Source organism: Mytilus trossulus, chromosome 4, assembly GCF_036588685.1.
Source record: "Mytilus trossulus isolate FHL-02 chromosome 4, PNRI_Mtr1.1.1.hap1, whole genome shotgun sequence".
Taxonomy (NCBI): domain Eukaryota; kingdom Metazoa; phylum Mollusca; class Bivalvia; order Mytilida; family Mytilidae; genus Mytilus; species Mytilus trossulus.
The window spans coordinates 85690402-85714738 of NC_086376.1; the positions used below are offsets into that span (position 1 = coordinate 85690402).

The 24337-nt window shown below is 31.7% G+C and overlaps 2 protein-coding genes across 2 annotated transcripts; one reads left to right on the plus strand and one right to left on the minus strand.

The window, feature by feature from the left end:
- Positions 1–215: 215 nt before the first annotated feature.
- Positions 216–11572, minus strand: LOC134716208 (cytosolic iron-sulfur assembly component 2A-like). Its single transcript, XM_063579052.1, has 5 exons — positions 11260–11572; positions 9049–9210; positions 7388–7437; positions 6353–6398; positions 216–2220 (listed from the first exon to the last, which is right to left on the minus strand). Exons 1-5 carry the CDS (start codon positions 11477–11479, stop codon positions 2123–2125), a joined length of 576 nt encoding a protein of 191 aa, XP_063435122.1. The 5' UTR covers positions 11480–11572; the 3' UTR covers positions 216–2122.
- A 4483-nt stretch (positions 11573–16055) lies between these two features.
- LOC134714255 (uncharacterized) lies at positions 16056–19948 on the plus strand. The gene is made up of 3 exons (XM_063575496.1): positions 16056–16151; positions 18723–18855; positions 19268–19948. The coding sequence occupies exons 1-3, from the start codon at positions 16148–16150 to the stop codon at positions 19911–19913; spliced, it is 783 nt and encodes a 260-aa protein (XP_063431566.1). The 5' UTR covers positions 16056–16147; the 3' UTR covers positions 19914–19948.
- The last annotated feature ends 4389 nt before the right edge of the window (positions 19949–24337 follow it).

A 24337-nucleotide genomic window follows, 5' to 3' on the forward strand; every position in this document is an offset into this window, starting at 1 on the left:
CTATTTACAAATAGGGATACTGTCAAAATTTAATATATAACACTAATATGTATCAGGTATAAGTAATAACAACATAAATAGATCACTTTCTTTTATTTTGCATATTTACACATATAAATTAACTTTTTCATTCTCGTTCTGGTTTTATATGTTAGGTATATTTATATCAGATTTTTCTTCTATGAATTTTCATGTTCTACAAAAAATTCAGAAACTAATGATTGCACTTTTTAATTCTAATATAATATTAAAAATAATATCACAGGAATAATTACAATATAAACTGGAAATTAGACTTAAATATTGCAAACAGCCAAAGTTTGTGATGTTTTTATCATTGCAAAAGTTACAACAATTTTTCATTTTACAGGGTCATAGATTTATTTGTATGAAGCATATTATTCAAATCCTTAAATTTCATCTTGAATTTTTAAATCCAATGTTTAAAATCATAAGAAACCTCAAATCCAAAAAAAATAATGCATATGTTTTTTATAACTCAATGGATAGTTTTTATTGTAAAACTTATGTACATATACTTTTTTCTGAAGAAAATTCTTTAATTTATTCATATTTAGAAGAAGTTTACTTTATTTGAATTGCTTCCTTCCAGCAAGCAATTCCCCCGATATATTTTCCGTATGCAAGGTGACCTCAGTGTGACCCATCTCGTAAAAATTCCCGTGACCACAATACGCATGGATGTCCTTAAAATAAACTATAATCTGAATTTACATGTTAAACACATGCTCAATTTCCATGCTTTTTGTAGATTGTTGACAAACAGGTGACAATCGTTAAACTTCGGCTTCAAAACACGAACTTTAATTACCTGCCATATTTTCACAACAACACTGACCGATTGAAAAAAACCTTGACGATTTTACGAAATTTACACGAAAAAAATGATAAATTAAAGCACAAAAGACTAAGTTTATGATGTTTGTATGCATTGGTTTAAGAATTGGAAGAACATTATTTTTCACCGGTCACTCGTTTCTTATGACTTTAAGTATCACAGTTATGCATGCACAAAAAGGTTTCTAGAATAACAGTATATCTAGTCTCAAATCCCCTTAAATTTACAATGTTTCATTTGTTAATAAATATGATAGAAGCATTTTTACAAGCAAAACAGTTATCTATAATTGTTAAATATCATACAGTTTGAAACATAAAGGTACATAGAGAATAATTATGATGCAATACCAAATGTAAGGAGGAAAACTCTACAGCAGAAGTTTGCTTCATTTTCATCGTACTACGTTTAAAATGAAGCAAACTTCTGCTTTTTGTATGATTCACACAATAAGTAAGAACATTATGTTTTAACCATGAAACATACCCATTGTTCACATAAATTCAAACTATGTATGCGAAAGCCGAGTATGAGAATAATAACCTACAGTTCATCTCATCATTTTATTAGGAATACATCTGTTTGAGGCTGACATTCACAAATATTCCTTTCCATAACATTAATAACAGTGAAATGATAATGCAATTCAACATTTACATACCGGTATTAAAATCAAAACCTTCAAATTATTTAAGATATTACCATTAATTATTTGTAAGATTTGAGTATGCACATATAAAAATTTAAAAGAAACAGCAACTATTTTCAAATAAAGGATTAGAATTTAACAGGAATGTAATGTTCGTTAAAAATTCAAATTTTTAAACATATAAATTTTCAAATTTTCATACACATAATAAAAGGGCTGAACAAACAAATAATTATGAATATAAAAGGATCAATACGTCATTAAAATAAAACACCTATAAATCATACAAACATGCTATTATTAAAACAAAGACACATCTAATATATATATTATTATCTTCCCTGTAAAAGCTGTTTTAAAAACTTATTTTCTTTACCCAGGTTTCATAAACAATAGGACAATTAACTAAATAAATATTAATCACTATCTGGGACTTGATGAGAAAAGACATTGTCATTAACCATTCTGAGACCAGGAAATACAAAATCACATATAATCAAATTATAAAAACTTTGTATCATGGAATATTACAGAGAATAACAAAACCCAACAACTACATGTGTTGAGTTGGCACAATTCCTGAGTTAATAGTTCAGTAAAATGATCATTTCCTGTTATCCCTCATCTGCAATACATTTGTCTACCAGCTCACGAAGATTTGGATTTTCCATTGCAGCAGCTATTCTCTCTTTATCATTAATCTGTTTATTAACTGAAAAAGAAAGATTTGAATCATCAAAATGATTGTTGTATCACAAAATATATGTAGTTTTTGAGAGGTCCATTACAAAATCTAATTAAAAATTGTAAATAAACTCATCATAGATACCAGGATTTATTTTGTTTTAAGTCAGTATATAAAATTAAGTCAGTGACATCTTTTCCCTTACTTATAAATACAAAAATGTAGTAAAATCAAGTATGAATTTATTTTGCTTCGTGGACATCTTTCTAAGGTGTACTACTGTTGTGTAAAATGTTATTGCAATTCATTTTGAGAAGAATTGCCTAAATCAGATAAAGGAGAAGGTATAAGAGCCTTTATATTGCCCCTGAAATTGCAAAAATTGTTAACATATTTAATCCTTTCAAAATTAGATGGAATAGAGAATTGAAACAGAGACTACACTTATGCCAATAAGCAATATAAAATTCTAGAAAATAAAAACTGCTGAATATTGTTTAATGCACTTCTGAATGTCTAAAAAAAACCAAACAAATAAAAAAACATCTGAATGATGTTATTATAACTCAAGGGCCAAAAATGAGGCCTTATAATATCTTTTAATTTGTCAGGCTATTTATATACTAAAAATAAATAAGAAAAAAGCACCTTGCTTATTACAATCTGAATATAATATTCTTCTTTTGTGTTGCTGTTAAATTTAAAGCAAATGTTTTGAATGCTATAATGCAAACATTTCCATATGTTGGATTCTCTAATAAGATTTAGGAATAGAAAAGTTGATTTACATTTTTATTTAAAAGAACAAGCATTTCATTTATAAAATTGCACTAGCTAATATTGTGGTCACCAGATTTTTACGAGGGTTACGCTCGGGTCACTATGCATACGGAAAATATGTCGGCGAATTGCTTCCTGGAAGCAAGCAATTAAAAATAAGTAAACTTCTTCTAAATGTGGACAAATTAAAGAATTTTCCTCAGAAAAAAGTATATGCACATACGTTATATAATGAGACTATCCATTTAGTTATAAAAAAAACAAATGAATATTTTTTGTTTAATTTGAGGTTTCTTATGACTTTAACAACTATAGGTCACCGTAGTAAAAGGCTTGTAAAATTAAATATGGAAAATTCAGTGCAATATGTAAAGTTATTACCCCCCCAGTTCTTAGGGATCAATATGGAATTTCTTTACTACCAACAAAGAATTGCCCTGAAGTTCCCTAAAGTCAACTAGTATTTATTTTCACCAGGGGAGATGTCATCTTGACAAAAAGTACTTTCCTTGAAGTCTTGGGGGTAAAGTTTTAACAACAACAATTCAGGTTATCTTTCTGATAGCTTTATCATCGTAATATCTCCTTCAAAACACTCCAGCTAAAGCCGGAACAATTTTTACCCCCAATGCAGACAGATTTTAAGGTCAATACATAGACAATGTTTGTGATTCCAGTGCATTAGGAATGTTTTTGGTGCACATACAAGAATTCCAAATATGTATCTGTGAATGTTAATCGAAACTATCTAAATTCATTACCATTTATGTGTGACGTCAAACACTGATTATAGTATTTCTACTGATAACTTATAAATTTATACGTAAATACATGCCTTTATTGAGGCTAAAATTTAGAATATTAATATGCACATATCTGCACTTTTTGTGACTGCAGGTGTTTATCTGGGTTGCTTTTAACATTTATTATTACATGAAATGGGGTTGTTTTTATAAATTCTGCACAATTTTTGAATTATTCTCATCAAGAGTGGTGTTTTACTGCAGAATGCAAAAACAATCCTTTCAAGTATTTAAACATTTACAAAAAGAAAAGCCCTGACTTTCATATGATTGAAGGAATATTAGAAATATATTAATCATAAAACAAAATGTTTTCCCTTGTTTCAAACCTTGACTTCAATTGTAGTCAATGCTTTTTCTGTAGTTTTTACATGTTTTACTTGTTAATACATTTTTCAAATAAATTCACACTTGCTATAGAGGATTATTAGTAAGATGGAGATCAATCAGACTTCATTTAGATGGATGTGTCTTGAAAATTAATACCGCAGATAAAAAGAAATGGGGGGGGGGGGGGGGTTAGTAAAAGATTGGAAAGTGAAACGTATTTTCTGTTTATTTTAACATTTTTTTTTAAAGTTATATAACATCTTCCTCGGTTCATCTTTCTCTAAGCATATCATTGAGGGGAAGTTATTCAAAAGCAATTAATCATTACTCAATAACCTTTTTTTTTTTCATACACAGTTTTGAAAGTACACAGTTTGTGAAAGTCTTTATCGTCACTAATTAAATCAAAATTTGGAATAAATTTAATAGAAGCGATAAAAAAAAATCTACCATTAAATTGCAATTTTAGAATAAGTCTAAATAGAAAAAAGTTATTAATATAAAACTTACCAATGTCCTATTTCCCCCCTTCTTTACCCTGCAAGAAACTTTCCTAGGATCATTGGTTTGTGGAATATCGTCCACATTTCTAAAACGTTTACATAAATTGATGGCATCATGTGTTAAAACAGTTATTGGCCAATCAAATCAATATATTGCATTTAATCTGCACGCTCGTGTGACCCTTTAACTTGAACTCCTACTTCGTTCAGGTATATCAGGGTCAACCAAGCCGTGCAGATTAAATCCAATCTACCGACTTGCTTGGTCAATAACTATAATGTGACCTTCAAGTTATACTTTTTAAAGCTCAAAAACCAATTGAATGCATATCACTAAGATTTAATGCTTATTGAACCTTTCTTTGAGGGAATTATGACTGTTTAGATGTTGCATAATCCTTAATTTTTTATGTTTATATAGTTTCGGCCTTTAGGGTATTTTTTACTTCTTTCATGTTAATTTGTCCCTAGTTTAATGAACTGATTTTTTAAAAATAGTTTAGTTTTTAATTGGTATTTTTTTCTGTTCCTGTGTCTAGGTTACATAATACTACAGTTTAATGTTGAAAAGCAAATGTTTACACCTAAAATGCATATGTGCAACTCATGCACATTCAACCTTGTACACAGAAAAATACTACCCCCATCAAACATTTTATCAATGAACGTACGGTTGAAATCATATCAAAGTTTGAATAGAAGAAAATGATATCTCTAAAATGATAACAAACTGATAAAGTTATCGAAGTACATGATCATACAAATATTTGTCCAGACTTCCCTACTGAATTAAATTACATGTAAATAATGTCATGATATTAAATAAATAATCATTCCAGTTCAAATAGTATTAATTGCTGAAATTGTCCATGTTTTCTACCTTATTTTCATAAATGCAATATATACTGAAAATAAGCAGACTATTTTTCTGATTTTTTATTACCTTTTTTTTGATGATAATTGTGTAGCTAAGCCAATTTTGATACTTTATTCTTCGCAGTATGGTTTATTGTTCTTTTGGGGAAATCTTGTTACCAAAATACCCCCAAATTCAATAAACATAATTGTTTTTCTTCAAAAGTTTTATGGGGAATAAAGTATTATAACACAATGGTGTTTGAAAATATACCCAGGTTTTACTTATCAGTCTCTAGACTGTGTTTTACCATTTTCATGTCAACATCTGGTATAAGGAAAATATGCTTTTTAAAAACAAAAGTTAAGTTTCTGACAGTATGATTTTGTATTCATAAATAGCAAATGATAATATGCTGAAGTTGCACACTTTGATTGATGCACTTTCAATAAAACAGTTTTCGTCAGAACATCAAATTTATATCAAAAGTCTGAAGCTTAATATAGTCTTTTTATGTCAATCATTATTATGATGCCCAAATTATTATTACCCTGATTGCCTTTGGGACTTAGTATAAAAGGAATAAAATCAGAATAAAAAAAAATCCTTTTGGCTCAATTATTTTTTGAAAGCCCTGCTTGTGTTATATTTTTGAAAACAACATCAAATGTCATTTTTTACTTTATTTTAGGTGAAATTTGTGCAATTTTCTTGCTTTCGAATTTTCAGATCTGTGATTTTCATACCTCATTTACATAAAACTGGTTATAACAGGACATTGAATGATCATGATAATGTAAACAATTATCACCCCTTGAAACTGTAGCAACTCTCAACTTGGACCAATTTAATGGCTACTCCATCAGTCTAAAGGACAAAATACTTACTTTCCTCTGCTGTTGAATGGGTTCCTTCTTTGATATAAATGTCAACCTATTAAAAGTATATTAAATCATGTCTTATTGATAAATTGGTCCACAATTATAATTGGACATTCAGTATAAACAGGGGTTACAAATTTTAAGAAATAGTATTTTTATTGTGTTTAATAATCCTCCATAATTTTATCATCTGTAAATATTCCATTTTGCTTGATTAAAACAGGATATTTTCCTATCAGAACATTTTCATTTACGAATTGTTGATTTAAAATTGGAAGGACTATGGTCTTAAACTTGACATACAAAATCTTCTAAAAATGAAATCATTACTATAAAGTGACTGAATTTGTTATGCCAAAATGTATAAGAAATCCTTTTCAAAAGCATGCAAACCTTGATCTTCCAAAACATTATAATTTTGTAAACAGAGTTATCTCCCTTTATGGTAGCAATTCTCTTCAATCAGTTTAACTCTGATATATAAATACATATAAATATAAAAGTCAGATGTTTTTTTCTTCAGTGCCTATCTTAATTATTATCATAGTTCAGTAAATCTACTTCTGTCAGTTTATGTTATTGTCATATGTTTTTTTTTTTTTAAAGATGTGTTGCTACTTTTTAATACTGATATCTAGGTTAACTTCAAATTCAGTGATAAGCATTAAATGGGTTAACTTTTGATGTACTTGTTTGTTTAGTGCACAAGACACATGGAACAAGTTAACTGCTTATTTTGAAGATGGATAGAAATGAGAAGCACTTAATTTCATTATTTCCCATTTGTATAAAAACTCCTTTATTAGTTGAAACTGTAAAAAAAAATTCTTCCAGATTTCAAACACAAAAAAAACCAAAAATAACATTAGAAATTAGGCCAGAAATAATTATTTTAAACACACAAATAACTGAGCAAATATTTTTTTCTTGTTAAAATTTTATTACATGCAGAAATTAGACTTGACTAAGTTCAAAATCTAGTGTGTAATATTATCTGCCATTAAAATGTCTGAGAGGGAGGCTTAACTAAAACATACATACTTTATGTCTTTCAGGCAAACATGTCTCCAACTTGCTTCTTAAACAAAGACCTGAATCAGAAAACAATTGAGAATCACAATCAGATATGATTATTTTATTTTACCAGGAGTCTGCCAAAAATTATACCCATTTCATTTATGATTTTGTTCTCCAAAATTTGTACAAAACTTCTGTGAAGCCTTACACATTAGGACTGGGCATTCTATAAGCTAGTTACAAAATCATATTATAGGTGTTTATAGAACTTAGTCTTTTGAAACAAACAGAAAAGGACAAATTGTCAAAAATTGAATTTGATTTTCAATAGACACTCATTTGACATTGTTGTAACTACGTATGTTTGAATACACTTTTACACAACTGTAGATATATATAGTTTAGTTTATCACTTTTCTATAGTTGGTGTTTGTACATGACCCTTTATATGTCTCTATGAATTAATAGAGGTATTCGGTTGCTGTCTCTTTGCATGGAGTATGCTCCACATCTCATCTTTTCATTATAAGTCCCATCACTGGCATTCATGTTTTTCAAAGGGGGAACATTTTTTTCTTTAAATTTTGTAAATTAATATATTCTCTTCTGCTAATGAGGTAGAGCATATATTATATTTGTTGTTCATTCTAAGTTTACCTGACTATGCATGACCTGCAGTTTTTATCTTACATGTAAAATCTACTAAAACTAGTCTACATATATAATTTATTTTGTTGAAACATTTATAGAATTTGTAATAACTGATTGCATTGTGCACATAATATCTTATTTTTAATCTATATAGATATTAGATTTGTAAGTGCAAAAATGGAATATATTGGCATTTTTATATCCACAACACCTTTTAATCTTTTCATTGGCATTTGAGGAAAATTTTACGGATTATTTGATACTCAATCATGTTAATGTCATTGTGTAACTCAATGCTAAAATAATTATTTGTCTTCTGATCTAATTGATGTTTAGGCTTCATGTTTCAAAACATATAGTTTTTATAAAGTGAAATTAGGCAACAAGGGTATGAATTCGTTTACCCTTGATAACAAGTTAATTTTTTGTTGAAAAAAACAGGTAAAGGAGGTTAAAAATTGGTCAAGAACAAATTTATGATTATCTCCCCTACACCGTATAAATATTTTGATCTTCTTTAGATCTACATATAAATGTTATTTAAGTTTATGTTATTGTTGAAGGCCCAGCAGTGCCCTGATGTTTTACATACTCTTCCTTTGATCTCAGGTTACCACTTATCAAAGAAGTTTTGGAAGGATGCATAAATCCATTTTTCGTTGTTTAATGGAAACTGCATGAAATATGATCATTGAAAGATCAAAATAATATTATGTTTTAATGAAAGAAAAAAATGAAAATTTACTTTCCATTCTATAAAAGTTCAAAACAAAAGAAGTTTTTTATCTTGAATTTCACTTATTTTCAACTCAAAATATGATAGAAGATAATACTGAAGATTCCTAATGTATGTTTGAGATTACAAAGGTGTTTAGGGTATAAAAATAGGATCACATTGGTCTTGTTTCAACTGACAGTAAAACCCTTGACAAAGTGTGTGTTCCTTTGATTGTGTGGAATGTATTATTGATAACAAATACTATTAAGAACACATCTTGAACGAATTTTCAGTCAATTTCTATTTGAATAATTACCTATCAATGATGCCAGTGAGCAGTGAGGCACAGTTGGAGTAAATATAAGTCTGACCCATAATTCCTCTTCATGTCTGTAAACACATACATCTTCTTCATTTACCACTTCTAGATCTTCTAAAGTCTGTGGCTTCTCTGGATCTATAATACCTCGGATAAGATCTAATAGAGAAAAAAATATACACCTGAAACATCTTTAAAATCTAGTCCACATTTCATCTACAAATGTACTTTAAACCCAGAAAAAAACTGAAACAGGAAGATGAGGTCTGGTACAAAAGCCAGTATCTTCCTTGGATCTGTGATTTTTTTTTTAATAAAACCTAAATTTTAGAGAGAAAAAATGTTTGATTTAGAGAATTACTATATAGACTCTTTAGCAACATATGCAATTATAATGAAAGTGAAACATGCACATTTTTTGTAAGAGCAGTTATTTTTACTTTTGTGTAAAAGATTTCAATTGAAGAAAAAAAACATGAAATACCAATACATCAGGGGTAATAATGGAGACAGACTTGCTTGAAAGCCAATGGGATTATCATCCACATTTTTTAAGGTTTATTACTAATCGCATGAATATATTGCTGAGAAACTACTATTGTTATTTGAAAACCTAATCATTGAGTGACTACAACACAATGTTCAAATTAGTCAGTTGAGGACACACTAAATCATATACACAAGACTCATCAGTGACGCTCAAATCAAAATATTTATAAAGCCTAACAACAAGTTTTCCACTACCGGATATATATAGATTCTACCACTGTACCAAGTGTGATACAACATTTATCAGCTCAAGACAGTTAATCTTTTTATAAATATTTATAATTTAATTGTCAAGAGTGGATAAATATCCTATTGCACAAGATTTGGTGGTGGAATCTGTTTCTCTCAGTCACATGATTTTTAAACAATATACAGACAAATTCAATCTTGCTTTTTGAATGATCTGCAGAAAAAATGTTCTTTCTATATGATGTCATCAGGCATACATTGTAGTTGCCTTTTTTAATGTAGTAGGAAATTGAGAGGAAAGCAAGAAAATTTTACGTCATAACCGAATTTTGACCAATGTCAATGCAGAATCCAGGTCTGTTTGCTCAATCATGTTCGTGCCCCTTTCACTTTTGCACCCTACACGTTAGCCCCCAATTTTTATTGATATTGTGTCATACAATTTGGAATCGAATTTAGTATGTGTATTGCTATTTATAAATATATTTTTTTTCATTGTTTCTACATATATCATTTGTATATAGCTAAAGTGAGATTTTGATAACGTTTTTTTGATATGTTGAATAATTCTTAATAATGCTGTTAAAGCAAGTGTACTGATCTACATAAATATTTTTTGTTCATTGTTTCAAAATAAAGTGAGATTCTGAAAACTTTTTTTATGTGTTGATAAAATCTTAATCATGTTTTGTCAGTGTATTGCTATAAATATTTTTTTACAAGAGAATAAAGGAGCCAAGCTGTTAAAATCAAGTATCTTTCCTGTTTTAGATTTAAAATCTTCAAAGTTTTACTCATACCTAGCTAAATACAATGTAATGCACTATTTACATCAAAGCAAGTTGAATCAACAATCATGATTTTAAACACTCAACAATAATACCTTTAGCTGTTATAAATACCACTTAGCAGTAATCATACATAATTAACATTTAATAATTAATCATCAAATTATAACAAAATGTATGAAAAAAAAATCTATATTATAATTCCTCAACTTTTATTCCAGAAAATAGAATTATTTGGTATATACAAAATGTATACAATCTAATAATTCAACTAAAATTCGAATTAACACGCAAACGTGTAGGGTGAGAACAGACTTCGAGGGCAAACATGTGAGGTGCAAACGTGTAGGGTGCGAACGTGTATTGGGCGCGAATGGACATGATAGTGTCAATGCAGAAGTGATTAAATGAACCACGTGCACACTTTCATCAGTTGATAGAATAAAAATAAAAAACATGCAGGGAAAGGGATTACATGTAATCATGTAAGAATTGGAAAAATTTACTTTACTACAATAAAACAAAGAAACAGAGACCGTTTTGGAAGCAGCCCTGAGAAAGTGTGATAAAGGATAGGAGCAAATGTACCCGATGACAACAACTAAACAAGGGACGACCTACTCTCAAGGTTTTATAAGTTTGAGCAAGTACTCGTATGTACACATCTAGTCATACAATTTACCAAATATAGTTTCCTGCAGTTCTTTACATTCTTGGTCGATAACTGGTATCACCAGTGAAGGTTTTGTTTTCCCAGTATCATTTGGAGCAACAACGTCTAGTTTGGTGTTCTTATTTTCTACGTCAATGCCATTTGACAGTTCTTGAGAACTTTGAGCAGTTTCATAAGAATGTGGTGTAGCTTTCACAACATTCTGTAACAATGATTTGATTTCATTCATCGAAAATAAGACGCAAAGTACTATTATCAATTTAGACTTTCGATTTTTTCATTTTTAGACGAAAACGGAAGTACTAATTATGTTTCCTCCTTTTCGGAGATCAACTTATGATACACACAAGTACCAGATTTAAAATTCTAAGCAGAAAAGCACAACGACGTTCTTAAATAAAGGCAACAGTAGCATACCGCTGTTCGAAACTCATAAATCGATAGAGAAAAAAAATCCGGTTTACAAACTTAAGGTGTCAGACCACCTTTTACTCCCGCTAATTTAGAACGTGAAAAAGACCTACTCGGACAAAAAAAAATAGTGCATTTGATGTCAATGTTTACTTTAACCAAGGATTTGTATAGCTAACTATACAAATCCTTGCTTTAACTATATATAATTAAACCAACAAATTTGCATAAATGAAACTTTTGCTGAAACGGAGATATATTTAGACCATTTTGAGCCAAAAAAAACTTGTCTATGAGTTTGCAGTAAGAATTCAGGATTAATGCGCTACATAGGCCACTAATTTAAGATTTCCAGAAAATCGGGATTTGTTTTGGTAGGTCTTACCTGTGTTTTCAAGATCAGAAATTTCTAATAAGACTTTAAACATTGGTTTAAAATTGGCATGTAGAAAGATATAGAAAGGTGATACATGTACAATTCAGGAGATTCCTGTACAGGCACTTGTCTCAGAAAAAAAATTTCCTATATACCTTATTATAACACAAGGTACTTAACTTGCATTTTAGAAAAATGTTAGGTGGTGACGAAGTTCCGTTATATGCCGCTTTATAGGCTGTCAACCCCTCTAAAGCTTGTTATATCGTAAATCTTAATTGATTTATCTATACAATGGTGTATAACATGCCTACATTTGTTGTCCGAATCATCCGTAGCAATCCTACCAAAGCATGTCAATCGTAATAATTTTGCAATCGGCTGAAGAATTGGCAATAAACGCGTCATGCTCCTTGTATATCTCGGTTTCCGATTGGTCAATTCTATGGGAAAATCTAAATGATTCTCGGAGTTATCTGATCTTGTTTCATTTCATACGTAAAGTCAAGAGCGAGTCTGAAAGGCATTGACGTCATGGGAAAATTTGTAACTTATTAGACATACCACAAACAACACTTGTTAGATTTTTTTCACGGTATATCATACAATTTTACTAACTGTATGATAAATTCTATTCATACGAAAACTAACAGTTTTTTTTAAAACGATGTTTATAATAAATCATTTACTGCGGCCGTTTATTGCCAATTCTTCAGCCGATTGCAAAATTATTACGATTGACATGCTTTGGTAGGATTGCTACGGATGATTCGGACAACAAATGTAGGCATGTTATACACCATTGTATAGATAAATCAATTAAGATTTACGATATAACAAGCTTTAGAGGGGTTGACAGCCTATAAAGCGGCATATAACGGAACTTCGTCACCACCTAACATTTTTCTAAAATGCAAGTTAAGTACCTTGAGTTATAATAAGGTATATAGGAATTTTTTTTTTCTGAGACAAGTGCCTGTGGATTCCTGGTTTCCTTGAAGTTAAACGTAAGGTAAAATATTTAGAAAGCTGTGAAAATTTCAAAATTTGGTTGAACAGGTAGGGATTTTTAATTGGTGGTCTGACACCTAAAACTGAGGGGAACGACATAACAATAAAATGTAACACACACTAAAACGAATTTAAGCATTAAAAAACCCCGATGAGAATAACAAATACAACATAAAAACTAAATACACGAATTTGGGATAGAAAGGTACCGTGACAGGTCTTATAGTAATATGAATTCTCACTCAAATATCAGAGGAAGCAACGACACAACAGAAACACAACGTTAAAATGTAACTCACACAGAAACAGACTATAATACAACAACGGCCATATTCCTGATTTGGTACAGTCCATTTTTTAAAGAAAAAAATGGTGGGTTGAACCTGGATTTGTGGCATGCCAAACCTCCCGCTTTAATAGCAATGTTGAATATAACTTTAAAATGACAACATAACATTACAGGACTACAATACAAAATAAATAGGAGAACATATTAGACAAAGAAACTCATGAATAATAGATTACAAAAGGCACCAGGATTAAAATTTAATAAGCCAGAAGTGCGTTTCGTCCTCACAAGACTAACTAGTAACGCCCAGATACAAAAGTTCTAAAGCCAAAACAAATACAAAGTTGAACAGCACTGAAGACCAAAAGTATACAGACGTTGTCCCCGATTCGGTTAGGGTTTTTTTCTGCTTGAGATAAGAACATCCTTATTATTTTGAATACTTTATATACTTTTACAAACAGTAAATATATAAAATAAAATTTAGAAAGCAAATTTGAAATGTGTCAAAGCGACAACAACCCGACCATAGAGCAGACAACAACCGAAGGCCACCAATGGGTCTTCAATGTAGCGAGAAACTGCCGTACCCGTATGCGTCCTTCAGCTGGTCCCTTAAAAAATATGTATACTAGTTCAGTGATAAGGGACGTCATACTAAACTCCGAATTATACACAAGAAACTAAAATTAAAAATCATGCAAGACTAACAAAGGCCAGAGACTCCTGTCCCAAGGCGCAAAACTGCGGCGGGGTTAAACATATTTTTGAGATCTCAACCCTCCCCTTATACCTATATTGCCAATGTAGAAAAGTAACTCGCATAACAATACGCACATTATGACTATATAATAGATATAAGCCAAGCCTTTACAGTATTCAACCTGAAATCCTTCATATTTAGTTGAAACAATATTTAAATTTTCAAAAGTTCACAAGTTACTATAGTACTACAAAAGAAATATAGTGATTCGGAAACAAGAAGAAATTTTGACTGGGACATACTTTCTCCCAGCTTATCACTGATGATTAGATGATGGAAACAGTGGCCATGGGAACATATCTTAAAGAAACCCATAATATATTTTTCAATTTACATTACATGTTTATTCTATGTTTATTCTGTGGGTTTTCCGTTACTCAGAAACTAATTTGATCCAAAGATGTGACTGAATAATCATTTATAATTGTCTGACAGGAGTCTTAATAGGTGTGGTTATAATACACGACGGTATATCATGTTCAACGAAAGATTATCAGAGCGACCGATCACCAATATAAGACATATGCGTGTCGTGTATATAATATATGTCCCTCCTATATTTTTTCGTGGGCTTTTCTGTACCCAGAAGTAAATTAAATTGAAGGATGTGATGATCAATTCATTTCTGTTTTTTTAAAGACCGTAGCTGTGATACATGATGGCATATGTTCCACAAAATATTAAAGGAGCAATCACAAAGTTTCAAAATCTGAATCAACATTAAAATTCATGAATCAAACTGAGAGATAAACACCAAATCTCATTGTTTTCAAAATAAAATTTTGTTCAACTTAAAAAATCATATTCGTTTGCCTCATCACAAATCGGTCACAACCAGAAAAGAATATAAACGTAGGGAATTGAATTTTCATCTCAAACGCCTAGAGTTAATGTGCGACAGAGGGGTACATGGTTAGCTGTCCCTTGATCATCTTCGCCTAAACTGGTCAAAACCTGCGACAGCCAGAGATGGATAAAAATTATATATTGAATTTACTTATTGAAGCTTTTATTTTTACTATTACAATGGCATGTTCATGGTAGTGACAGAAAAGAAAAGATTTGGGGTATCCATATCCCTGGCAAAAATCCTCATCAATTTATTTTACTACATAACATGAACTTTTATCTGAAGTAATGGGTGGGTGGTAAATTATACTGTACTATCGGAAAGGCGTGTAGTACATGCATATTATAATTTAGCCCTTTTATTCTAGCGTGAAATTATCATGATTGATATAACCTGTACAGGTAAAAATTGGCTTTAACTGGAACGCAAACTGGAACCAGATAAAAAGACAAACGACCTTTTAAAGGTAATACCAGGTCAGATTAAATGGGTCTCGATACATATCGTGAAAAAAGGATAAAACCCATAAAATAGAACATCGTATGTTTATGCTGATTTATTTTTTGAATATGATAAATACAGCAAAAAAACCCGATCTCATTAGATTGAGATTACAATATAGATCTCTGATTACGTTATATGTAGTATAACGTAATCAGAGATCTATATTTTAATTAGATTTATCACAAACAAATACGGTGATCTCTATATTTTCTCGTCGTTAAATGATCATGTTGCCAGCAATAAAATATTATATTCGAGAAATTCCCAATTCAAATTGATTTTTTCCATGTTTTTACTAGATATACGAGGCTGTGCCGGTATCATCTGTTAAAGTTATACATTTAAAGCGCTTAATTACGTTTTAACTGACTGTGTAACGGTATTTATAAAAAAAAATCATCATTGCAGTTTACTGAAATTTCGATGAATACAGAATTTCACCATAATCCGAAGCAACAACCAATAACTATAACGTATTTTTTGCTTTGAATTAACTCGGTCTTCCAGGTCAATTCTTTGGGATCGGCGACATAATCGAAACACATAGTAAAACTTGGCATCCTTGAAATTAACTCCTAGGTTATCTTTAAGAGATAAAGACAGACAGTCTATATAAAATGAAAAGCAATGTTAAGTACAGTAGTATGGTACAAGATCAGTGTCTTATTACGACAGGATTTGTAATACCAAAACATGGGTGAGTGTACATTTAGTTCAAACGATCGGAGACTACTATAATGTGTTATAGAAGTCTCATAAATTATCAAACACAACTTCAAGGTAAAAAAAAAACCCAACTATAACATATAACTTTAGTTAAAAAATATATAAGAAGATTTGGTTTGAGTGCCAAAAAGACAACTCTCCATCCAAGTCACAATTTGTAATAGAAAAATCATTATCATAGGTCAAAGTACGGTCTTCAACACGGATCCTTTACTCACACCGAATAGCAAGCTATAAAGAGTCACACATATGAGTTGTGTAAAACCATTCAAACTGGGAAACGAACGGTCTAATCTAAATAAAAAAAAAACCAAGAAACCAGAAACACTTATGAACCAAATTAACAAACGAAAACTACTGAACATCAGGTTTGTTAACTTAGTTATAGTATGTAGTTTCCTTGGTTCCTTGAAAAGATGTTTTCCAAAACACGAAAATGAATTAACAGGTATGGAAACAAATAATTACTGCTTTCTAGTAGCAACTACTTCATTTATACTCAGGACGAAAAAAATAACTTTCAACGGGTCACTTACAACTATGGGTCTCAGAAAGAGTTCTTAAATGAATGCTTTGGTCTTAATTCAAACTAAAGTCCTCAGGTGACGATGTTTGCCTCTGTCGTTTTATTTACTGTTATTTAAGTCCAGTTTAGGAATTTGTGTTAGATTTTCGGACTCCTAAGATTTTTTCTACGATACAGGATAAACTATTTTGCCACAATAAACCCATTTGTTTTTGTTCACATAAGACTTCAATATCTTATAAAAGGTCATTTACCAAAATTCAAGCAGATTCTATATCTCTTTTCTCCAAATTGTACCGATTGATGCAAATATAAGGTAAAATTCCGAGTTGGCCTTGTCCGTCATTTAAAAACAAGAAATTCTCGAAAAGCTGCAGCTCCGTAACCTATCGTTATGTTTTAGCTTATTTTATTCCCTTACTAGCGCTCTTCCGACGTAAAGCATCAATTAAAAATTTAAGATTGTGTTTAATATCACCTAAGTACAACCTTTAGATAATTTACAAAATCCTTTATTTTTTTGAGAAATGATCCTCTTATTTTAGCTCACCTGGCCCAAAGGGTCATGTGAGCTTATGCCATCACTTGGCGCCCGTCGTCGTCCGTCGTCTGTCGTCTGTCGTCGTAAACTATTTCAAGACTCTTCTCCTCTGAAACTACTACGCAAAATACTTCCAAACTTTAACTGAACGTTCCTTAGGGTATCTAGTTTATAAATTGTATCCGAAGTTTTGATCTATCAACAAACATGGTCGCCATTGCTAAAAATAGAACATAGGGGTCAAATGCAGTTTTTGGCTTATATCTCAAAAACTAAAGCATTTAGAGCAAATCTGACATGGAGTAAAAATGTTCATTAGGTCAAGATCTATCAGCCCTGAAATTTTCAGATGAATCAAACAACCCATTGTTGGGTTGCTGCCACTTAATTGGTAATTTTAAGGAAATTTTGCAGTTTTTGGTCATTATCTTGAATATTATTATAGATAAAGATAAACTGTAAACAGCAAAAATGATCAGCAAAGTAAGATCTACAAATAAGTTAAAGGACCAACATTGTCAATTGACCCCTTAAGGGGTAATTATCCTTTAATGACAATTTTTCACAATTTGCTAATCATATTTGCTTACTTTAAAAAATCTTCTCCTCTAAAACTACTCAACAAAATTCAACCAAACTTCAACTGAATGATCAGTAGGGTGTATAGAATAAAGTTTGTGTTTTATTTTCTATTTCGTCAAAAAACATGGCCGTCAAATGCAGTTTTTGGCTCATATCTCAAAAACTCCAGCATTTAGAGCAAATAAGACAAGAAGTTAAAGTATTTATTAGGTCAAGGTCTACCTGTCCTGAAATTTTCAGCCGAATTGGGTAACTGATTTTTTAGGTATAATGCCCCTGAATTGATGATTTTAAAGAAATTTTGCAGTTTTTGGTTATTATCTTGAATATTATTATAGATACCGATAAACTGTTAATAGTCAAAATGTTAAGTGAAGTAAGATCTACAAATAAGTCAATTTGACCAAAAATTGTCAATTGACCCCTTAAGGAGTTATTGCCCTTTAAAGACTTTTTTTTCACAATTTGTTCATCATGTTGACTTACTTTAAAAAAAATCTCCTTTAAAACTGCTGTATCAATTTCAGCCAAACTTAGGCTAAATGAGTTTCAGAGTATCTAGTATAAATTTTATATTTTATTTCCTCGTATGTCAAGAAACATAGCTCCTATGGCTAAAATAGAACATAGGAGAAAATGATTTTTTTTGCTTTTGAAGAAAATAGGACGATTCAAAGAACATTTAAATAAATTGAAAAGCCAAAATAATCACTGATGAGAGATTTACCCCAAAAAATTAAGGTGAGCGATTCAGGCTCTTGAGAGCCTCTTGTTTAGATATATGATTTAGATCTATTTCTGAACATGGTTTAGAAGGAAAACTTGTTAAATATGGCGCCAATCATCGATCGACAATACCAGTGTTGAAGCCCAACATCTAATTTTTTTTATAGGAATGCTTTACACCTTTTGCTTGCTGGTGATTTTGAGTCTTTGTGAAGCTTCAACCAAAAAGGGAGTTGCAATAAATGGCGGACACAGTTACCATTGTGGCGACGAAGATGCCCTTACAAATATCCACTGGTGGTAAGTGACTTTTCACCAGTGCAGTAGTCAGCACTTCTGTGTTGACATGAAATATCATTGATATGATCATAAATATAAATTAACTGCTTACAAAACTTTACATTTTTGAAATACTCAGGCTTTATACCTCAGGAATAGATTACATTAGCTGTATTTGGCAAAACAAATATGAATGTTTGGTCCTCAATGCTCTTCAACTTTATACTTTATTTGCCCTTTTAACTTTTCTGTTTTCGAGAGTCACAAATGAGTCAGATGTCTGGCGCATATATATGTGTAACATTTTAATCCATCTATGATGAGTTTATTGACAAACACTGGGTCGATGTCACTGCTGGTGGAGTTTTTATTCTATTGATTTCCTTATTTCTTTTTTTTTTATTAAGCAAACCGTTCTTTTCTATACTTTTAGGTATGACTGGCATGAGTCTCCGTGGCAACACAGTACAAAACACTGTTCGTCAAGTGTAAAATCAGGATATGTGCCAATGGTTTGGGCATGGCGACATAACATTGATGAACCAGTCCATTTACAACACAACACCCACTATGTACTGGGGTTCAATGAACCAAATTTTCGGCAACAAGCAAATATGTCACCCCAAGATGCAGCAACTCACTGGAAATCATTGGAATCAATTGCTCACGGGAGAAAGTTGGTAAGCCCTGCCGTTGCCCCGGGTGGTTACCTAGATCCAGTGGTATGGTTAGAGCAATTTTTTTCACATTGTCATGGCTGTCAAGTTGATTACATAGCCACTCATGCCTATTGGTGTAATGCAGACATTACCATGAATTTCTTAAAGAAATTATGGGATAGATTCCACAAACCAATATGGCTTACCGAATTTGCATGTCCGCAGAAAAATTCTGTCAACGATCAACTGAATTACATGAAGGCTATTTTACCCAGACTGGAATCTGCTTCATATGTGTACCGTTACTCTTGGTTCGTCAGCAGAACACATGGAGATGGTTGGGTTTTCCCAGCAGCCAGCCTTCTTGAGGAGAGTGGACCCCATCTTTCAACTCTCGGCCATTATTACAACAACTTTTAAAATTGACTGAAGAAAACATAAAAGGTGTTAATTAACTGTTCTGGTGTTTTTTCCTTATCAAGTTTTGTTATTATTCTAAAAACTAAGGTCTTAATAAAGGCAACAGAAGTATACCGCTGTTCGAAACAAGATATTGTGCATTACATTTTCATTAATTTTTTATTATGCAGTTTTGATTTTTGTCCAAGGTAATTTTTTGTAATATGTTCTATCAGCCTGTTTACTATAGTGTAATCTAATTTAAGACCGATTCATTACGTCAGTATTTTTTATAACCTGGACTACGTCAAATTATTATGATAATGTATTCAAAATATGCTCACATTTATAGTTCATATGTTACGTGTATGGAATCATTATTTGTACCGACACTGTTTGGGAAAATGCAATTTCCTTATCTGCAACAACAAAAGTTATGTTTTTACTTTAAAGTGACAAAAAGGGTATTTTTTTCAAATGACTACGAGTAACATGATATTTTTTTTTAGGAAAGAATGATAATGATTTTTCTTTTTTTAAAATAACCCAAAAATCTTATGAATTTGTTCTATCAACCTTCATATACTCTGCGAAAAGATTTTGGTCTGTGGATAATTAATAGGTTTAATTCAGAACAATAGGCCATCAAGTGGCAATGTACGTCAAAACCAATAATCGACATGACCTTTGTCCCCCGCTATAGACAACTCGACCAATTGGAATATTCAAAATTATCTTTCGTCTATCAGAGTGATGCTTAGTTTCCTTGTTGTCTTCATCTAGAGTTGTGGCACAGTTCATAATGTTTAATGACATGTAGACGGACTACTTTTCAAAGCAGCTGTTTTTGTCTATTGTAAAGGACTATATCATACTGACCATGTGGTAGCATCTATATATATGGAAAGTAAGTTTACATATATAAAATTGCTGTTTAATTTCTAGAGGAAGTACGTATACCTTATGGTGTTGGATATGTATAACTACATGGCCTTGTGGTCATGAAATTTACGAGTACGATTATCTCACCCAGACCCTATATTCAACCAATCAACATGCTGTATTTTATGTTTCTAGCACAACTTTTGTACTCCGAGAACTGAGTAAATATTTTGACCGAGAGCCCTGGCCTTGAAGGCATAAAACTTTGCTCAGTGCTCGGAGCACAAAAATCATGCTCAAAACATGAAATCCAGCAATTTGATTGGTTGATTTTCGAGTCTGAGTACAAAAATCATGCTCGAAAGTTTTATGACCGTGAGGCCTGGTCTAAGGACATAAATGTATAAAACCGCTAATTATTTCTGCTTTCTATGTTAAATTCTGTAATTTTAAGCATTAATGGCTACGTTTTCTTAAGCTGGGGTCACACATTCACGATTTTTACTACCGTCCTCGACAGGACCATTCCCGATTAAAATTTATCAAAAGTCTGATCAAGATCCTATGAATCGTGAATGGAAATTCAAACTTAAATCAAAATTTGTAAAAAAAAATAATTTGATCACGACAACAATCAGATAGTGTTCAGGAAGCGAGGATATTCAACCGTTTCTAAGCGAAGTAGTCCCGATAATCCCGTTCTGAATCCGCTTCTAACCCGATTTGTATTTTTCGCCAGGTAAAATTCGACCGAGTATGTCACGACTTCGTCCCGACTCTACCGAACATAATCCGACAGAGATCAGACAGTGACCAGACAGCGAACCGACGCTGACGGAAGATATCCGTTAGAAAACTGTCGGCATATTCGGGATGATCAGGTACTGTCGGAACGTAATCCTATCACGGTCCGTTCTATCGCATTGCAAACGGCTTTGTCTGGTCTCAGTCGTATTGTATTCTGTAATTGTCGGGACTTTGACGTGGGTATCATTGATTAATTTCGTATTAATAACGGGACTGTTTCGGAACGGTTTCGGCAAAAAACGGTTCTCAATCGACAAGATCTGGATGCAATCTGGACTCAATCGGCAGAAAAACAACTATGAAAATTACTCCAGATTATTCCCGTTCCACAAGACACCGTCCAGAATACACAAGACATTGTTCGGAATTTGATCCGATACAGCAGAATCTGTCACGACATAGCTACGATTGTAATCCGACTAGACAAAATCGGCTGAGTTGTCCCGAATGTTACGGGACGAACTTACCTGTCGGGGTGCTTTGCCGAACTATTCGGACCCTTCCCGACCCGTAAGAATCTGTTACGAACTAAAACGACTGCGTTCAGACAATGATAGGACATTCCAGATAATTGAGGATACTAATCCGACTTTTACACTTTTCGTGTCGTATTGCTGTCTGATCTCAAACGGGAGCAATAATCGGCAATGTGTGAACCTCGCATTAAGTTCAAATAAAGTAGCAGTCATTCCATGTTAAAACTATACCTTATCATAACTTGTGCTGAAAAATTCAACAAAACTTTAGTTGCATATTAAAGCATACTGGTTACGAGAAGTCTGATAGTACAAAACCAGTCTTTCTGATCTGATACACAGGAGAAATGTGCTCTCTTATACCAATTGTATATACTTCTTTATTACTCAACAGAATCTTTCAACAAGCGTTCTTCAGTGATCCCGAGTCCCGAAGCTTTCATTTGATACCAAAACTACCCAAATATTTCACCTATTGACAAAGATATAGCTATGCATAAGAACTATTTTGTTTTAAATAAGTACTTCTTTCTTGTATGTTCTTTCCGACCGGGCCAAAATTAGTGGTTTTATACTTTAACCACCATTTAGTGTCCGTCATCTTATTGTATCTTTAAGTTTTGAGTTTTGGAGATAGTTTAAAATGTTTTGCAATGACAAATTTGTCTGTTTTGTCATAAACTTATTATACTGAAGAGAATACAACCAGCATATTGTATCCTTAATCTGCAAAATGTAGCTCTTCCCTTTCAAATCTGATTCAATTACATGCTCTGCATTCAAGACATTCAAAGCATAATTATTGATAACACATGCTATATGGTATGTCTTGCACATCAGTACGCATATACAATGACAAAGACTATTAAAACAGATATTTAATTTTCTCTGGGTTTGGATTGAGGTGTCTCTTTTTCAGGAAGTCTAAGATAAAGTCGACATTATTATCAAAGTAAACTTAATTTTTAATCATACACTTTGCTTAGACTCAAGAAATATTTTGTATATTTATTCATAAACTATTCATAAAAACTATATTTAAATGAAATCTACACCACAATATCGTCGCCAATTTACAAATATATTACGATATTACAAAATACAACCATTGACGAGTCACATACACATTCAATTATTTTCGGAAACATTTAAGCTGATAGACGTTGTGTTTTCTGAAACGCTCATTGTGCTATTCCGGAAACTTTTTGTTATTCTCGTCCATCCGTTATTCACACCATTTCTAAATGACGACGAAAGCCAGCTAAACATAAAAAGTGTTATTGGAATGCAACATATATAACAAACATTAAAAATAAAGCTGGAATATAATGCAATAGATAAAAACGATGGACCTATATCTGAGACATCTATAAACATTTCAGTTGTGGAAAGTATAAGCCTTGGTGACAGGAGTACAACAGTAAAAATAAAGGATAAAACAGTGACCTTTACCAATCTATTTGTAGCCTTTTCTCTTGCTGTTGTTTGTTTGTTTTGAATTTTCCAAAGCTTTGTGTGTTTTCTAACGATCCTTACAATCGACACACAGAAGGTCGTAAGGGAAATGAATGGTAGCACCACTGAACAGATGTAATCGGCTATTTCAAGGGCATTATATTTTCCCTGCTTTTCAGTCAAATTCACAGAAAAGGTTTGAGGCTCTCTACACACTTCTACAAACTGTTTTGAAGTTTTGTCAATTACATATGTTTTCTCAAATTTAAGATTAAAAAATTGAAATAAACTTATACTGAGTGACAAAGAAAACACTATTAACATATATACTGATACTATACGTCGATTAAAGTACCATCTATACGTCATTGGTTTGTACACTATAATGAATATCTGGAAACTGTGCATCATTTTTATCCAAAGTGAGATTTGAATAAAAAAATGTGTTCCAATAACAGTACCGACCTGAAAAGCATAACACCACATATATTCTACATAGTTCTCTTGTCGGATAAAGAAAGCTATGAGAAAAGCGTCTTGAATACTAATTGCAAATAAATCAAGACTTGTGTAAACAACCATGAATCCGTACTTCTTAATGAAACCATCTGATTTTTTCAATATTCGGATCAAATTTATATGCCAAATTAAACAAAGTACAATTATACACGGCTCAAAATACTTGTGAAACTTTTGAGCATTCTCATCTGTCTTTTTCTTTGGACAATATAGGAGGTCGTCGTACATTGCCATTATCTCATTAGCTGTCAACCCAAAGTTTTTCAAATAACCAGTCAGGTTCCTCGATGATGCCATTATTATAAA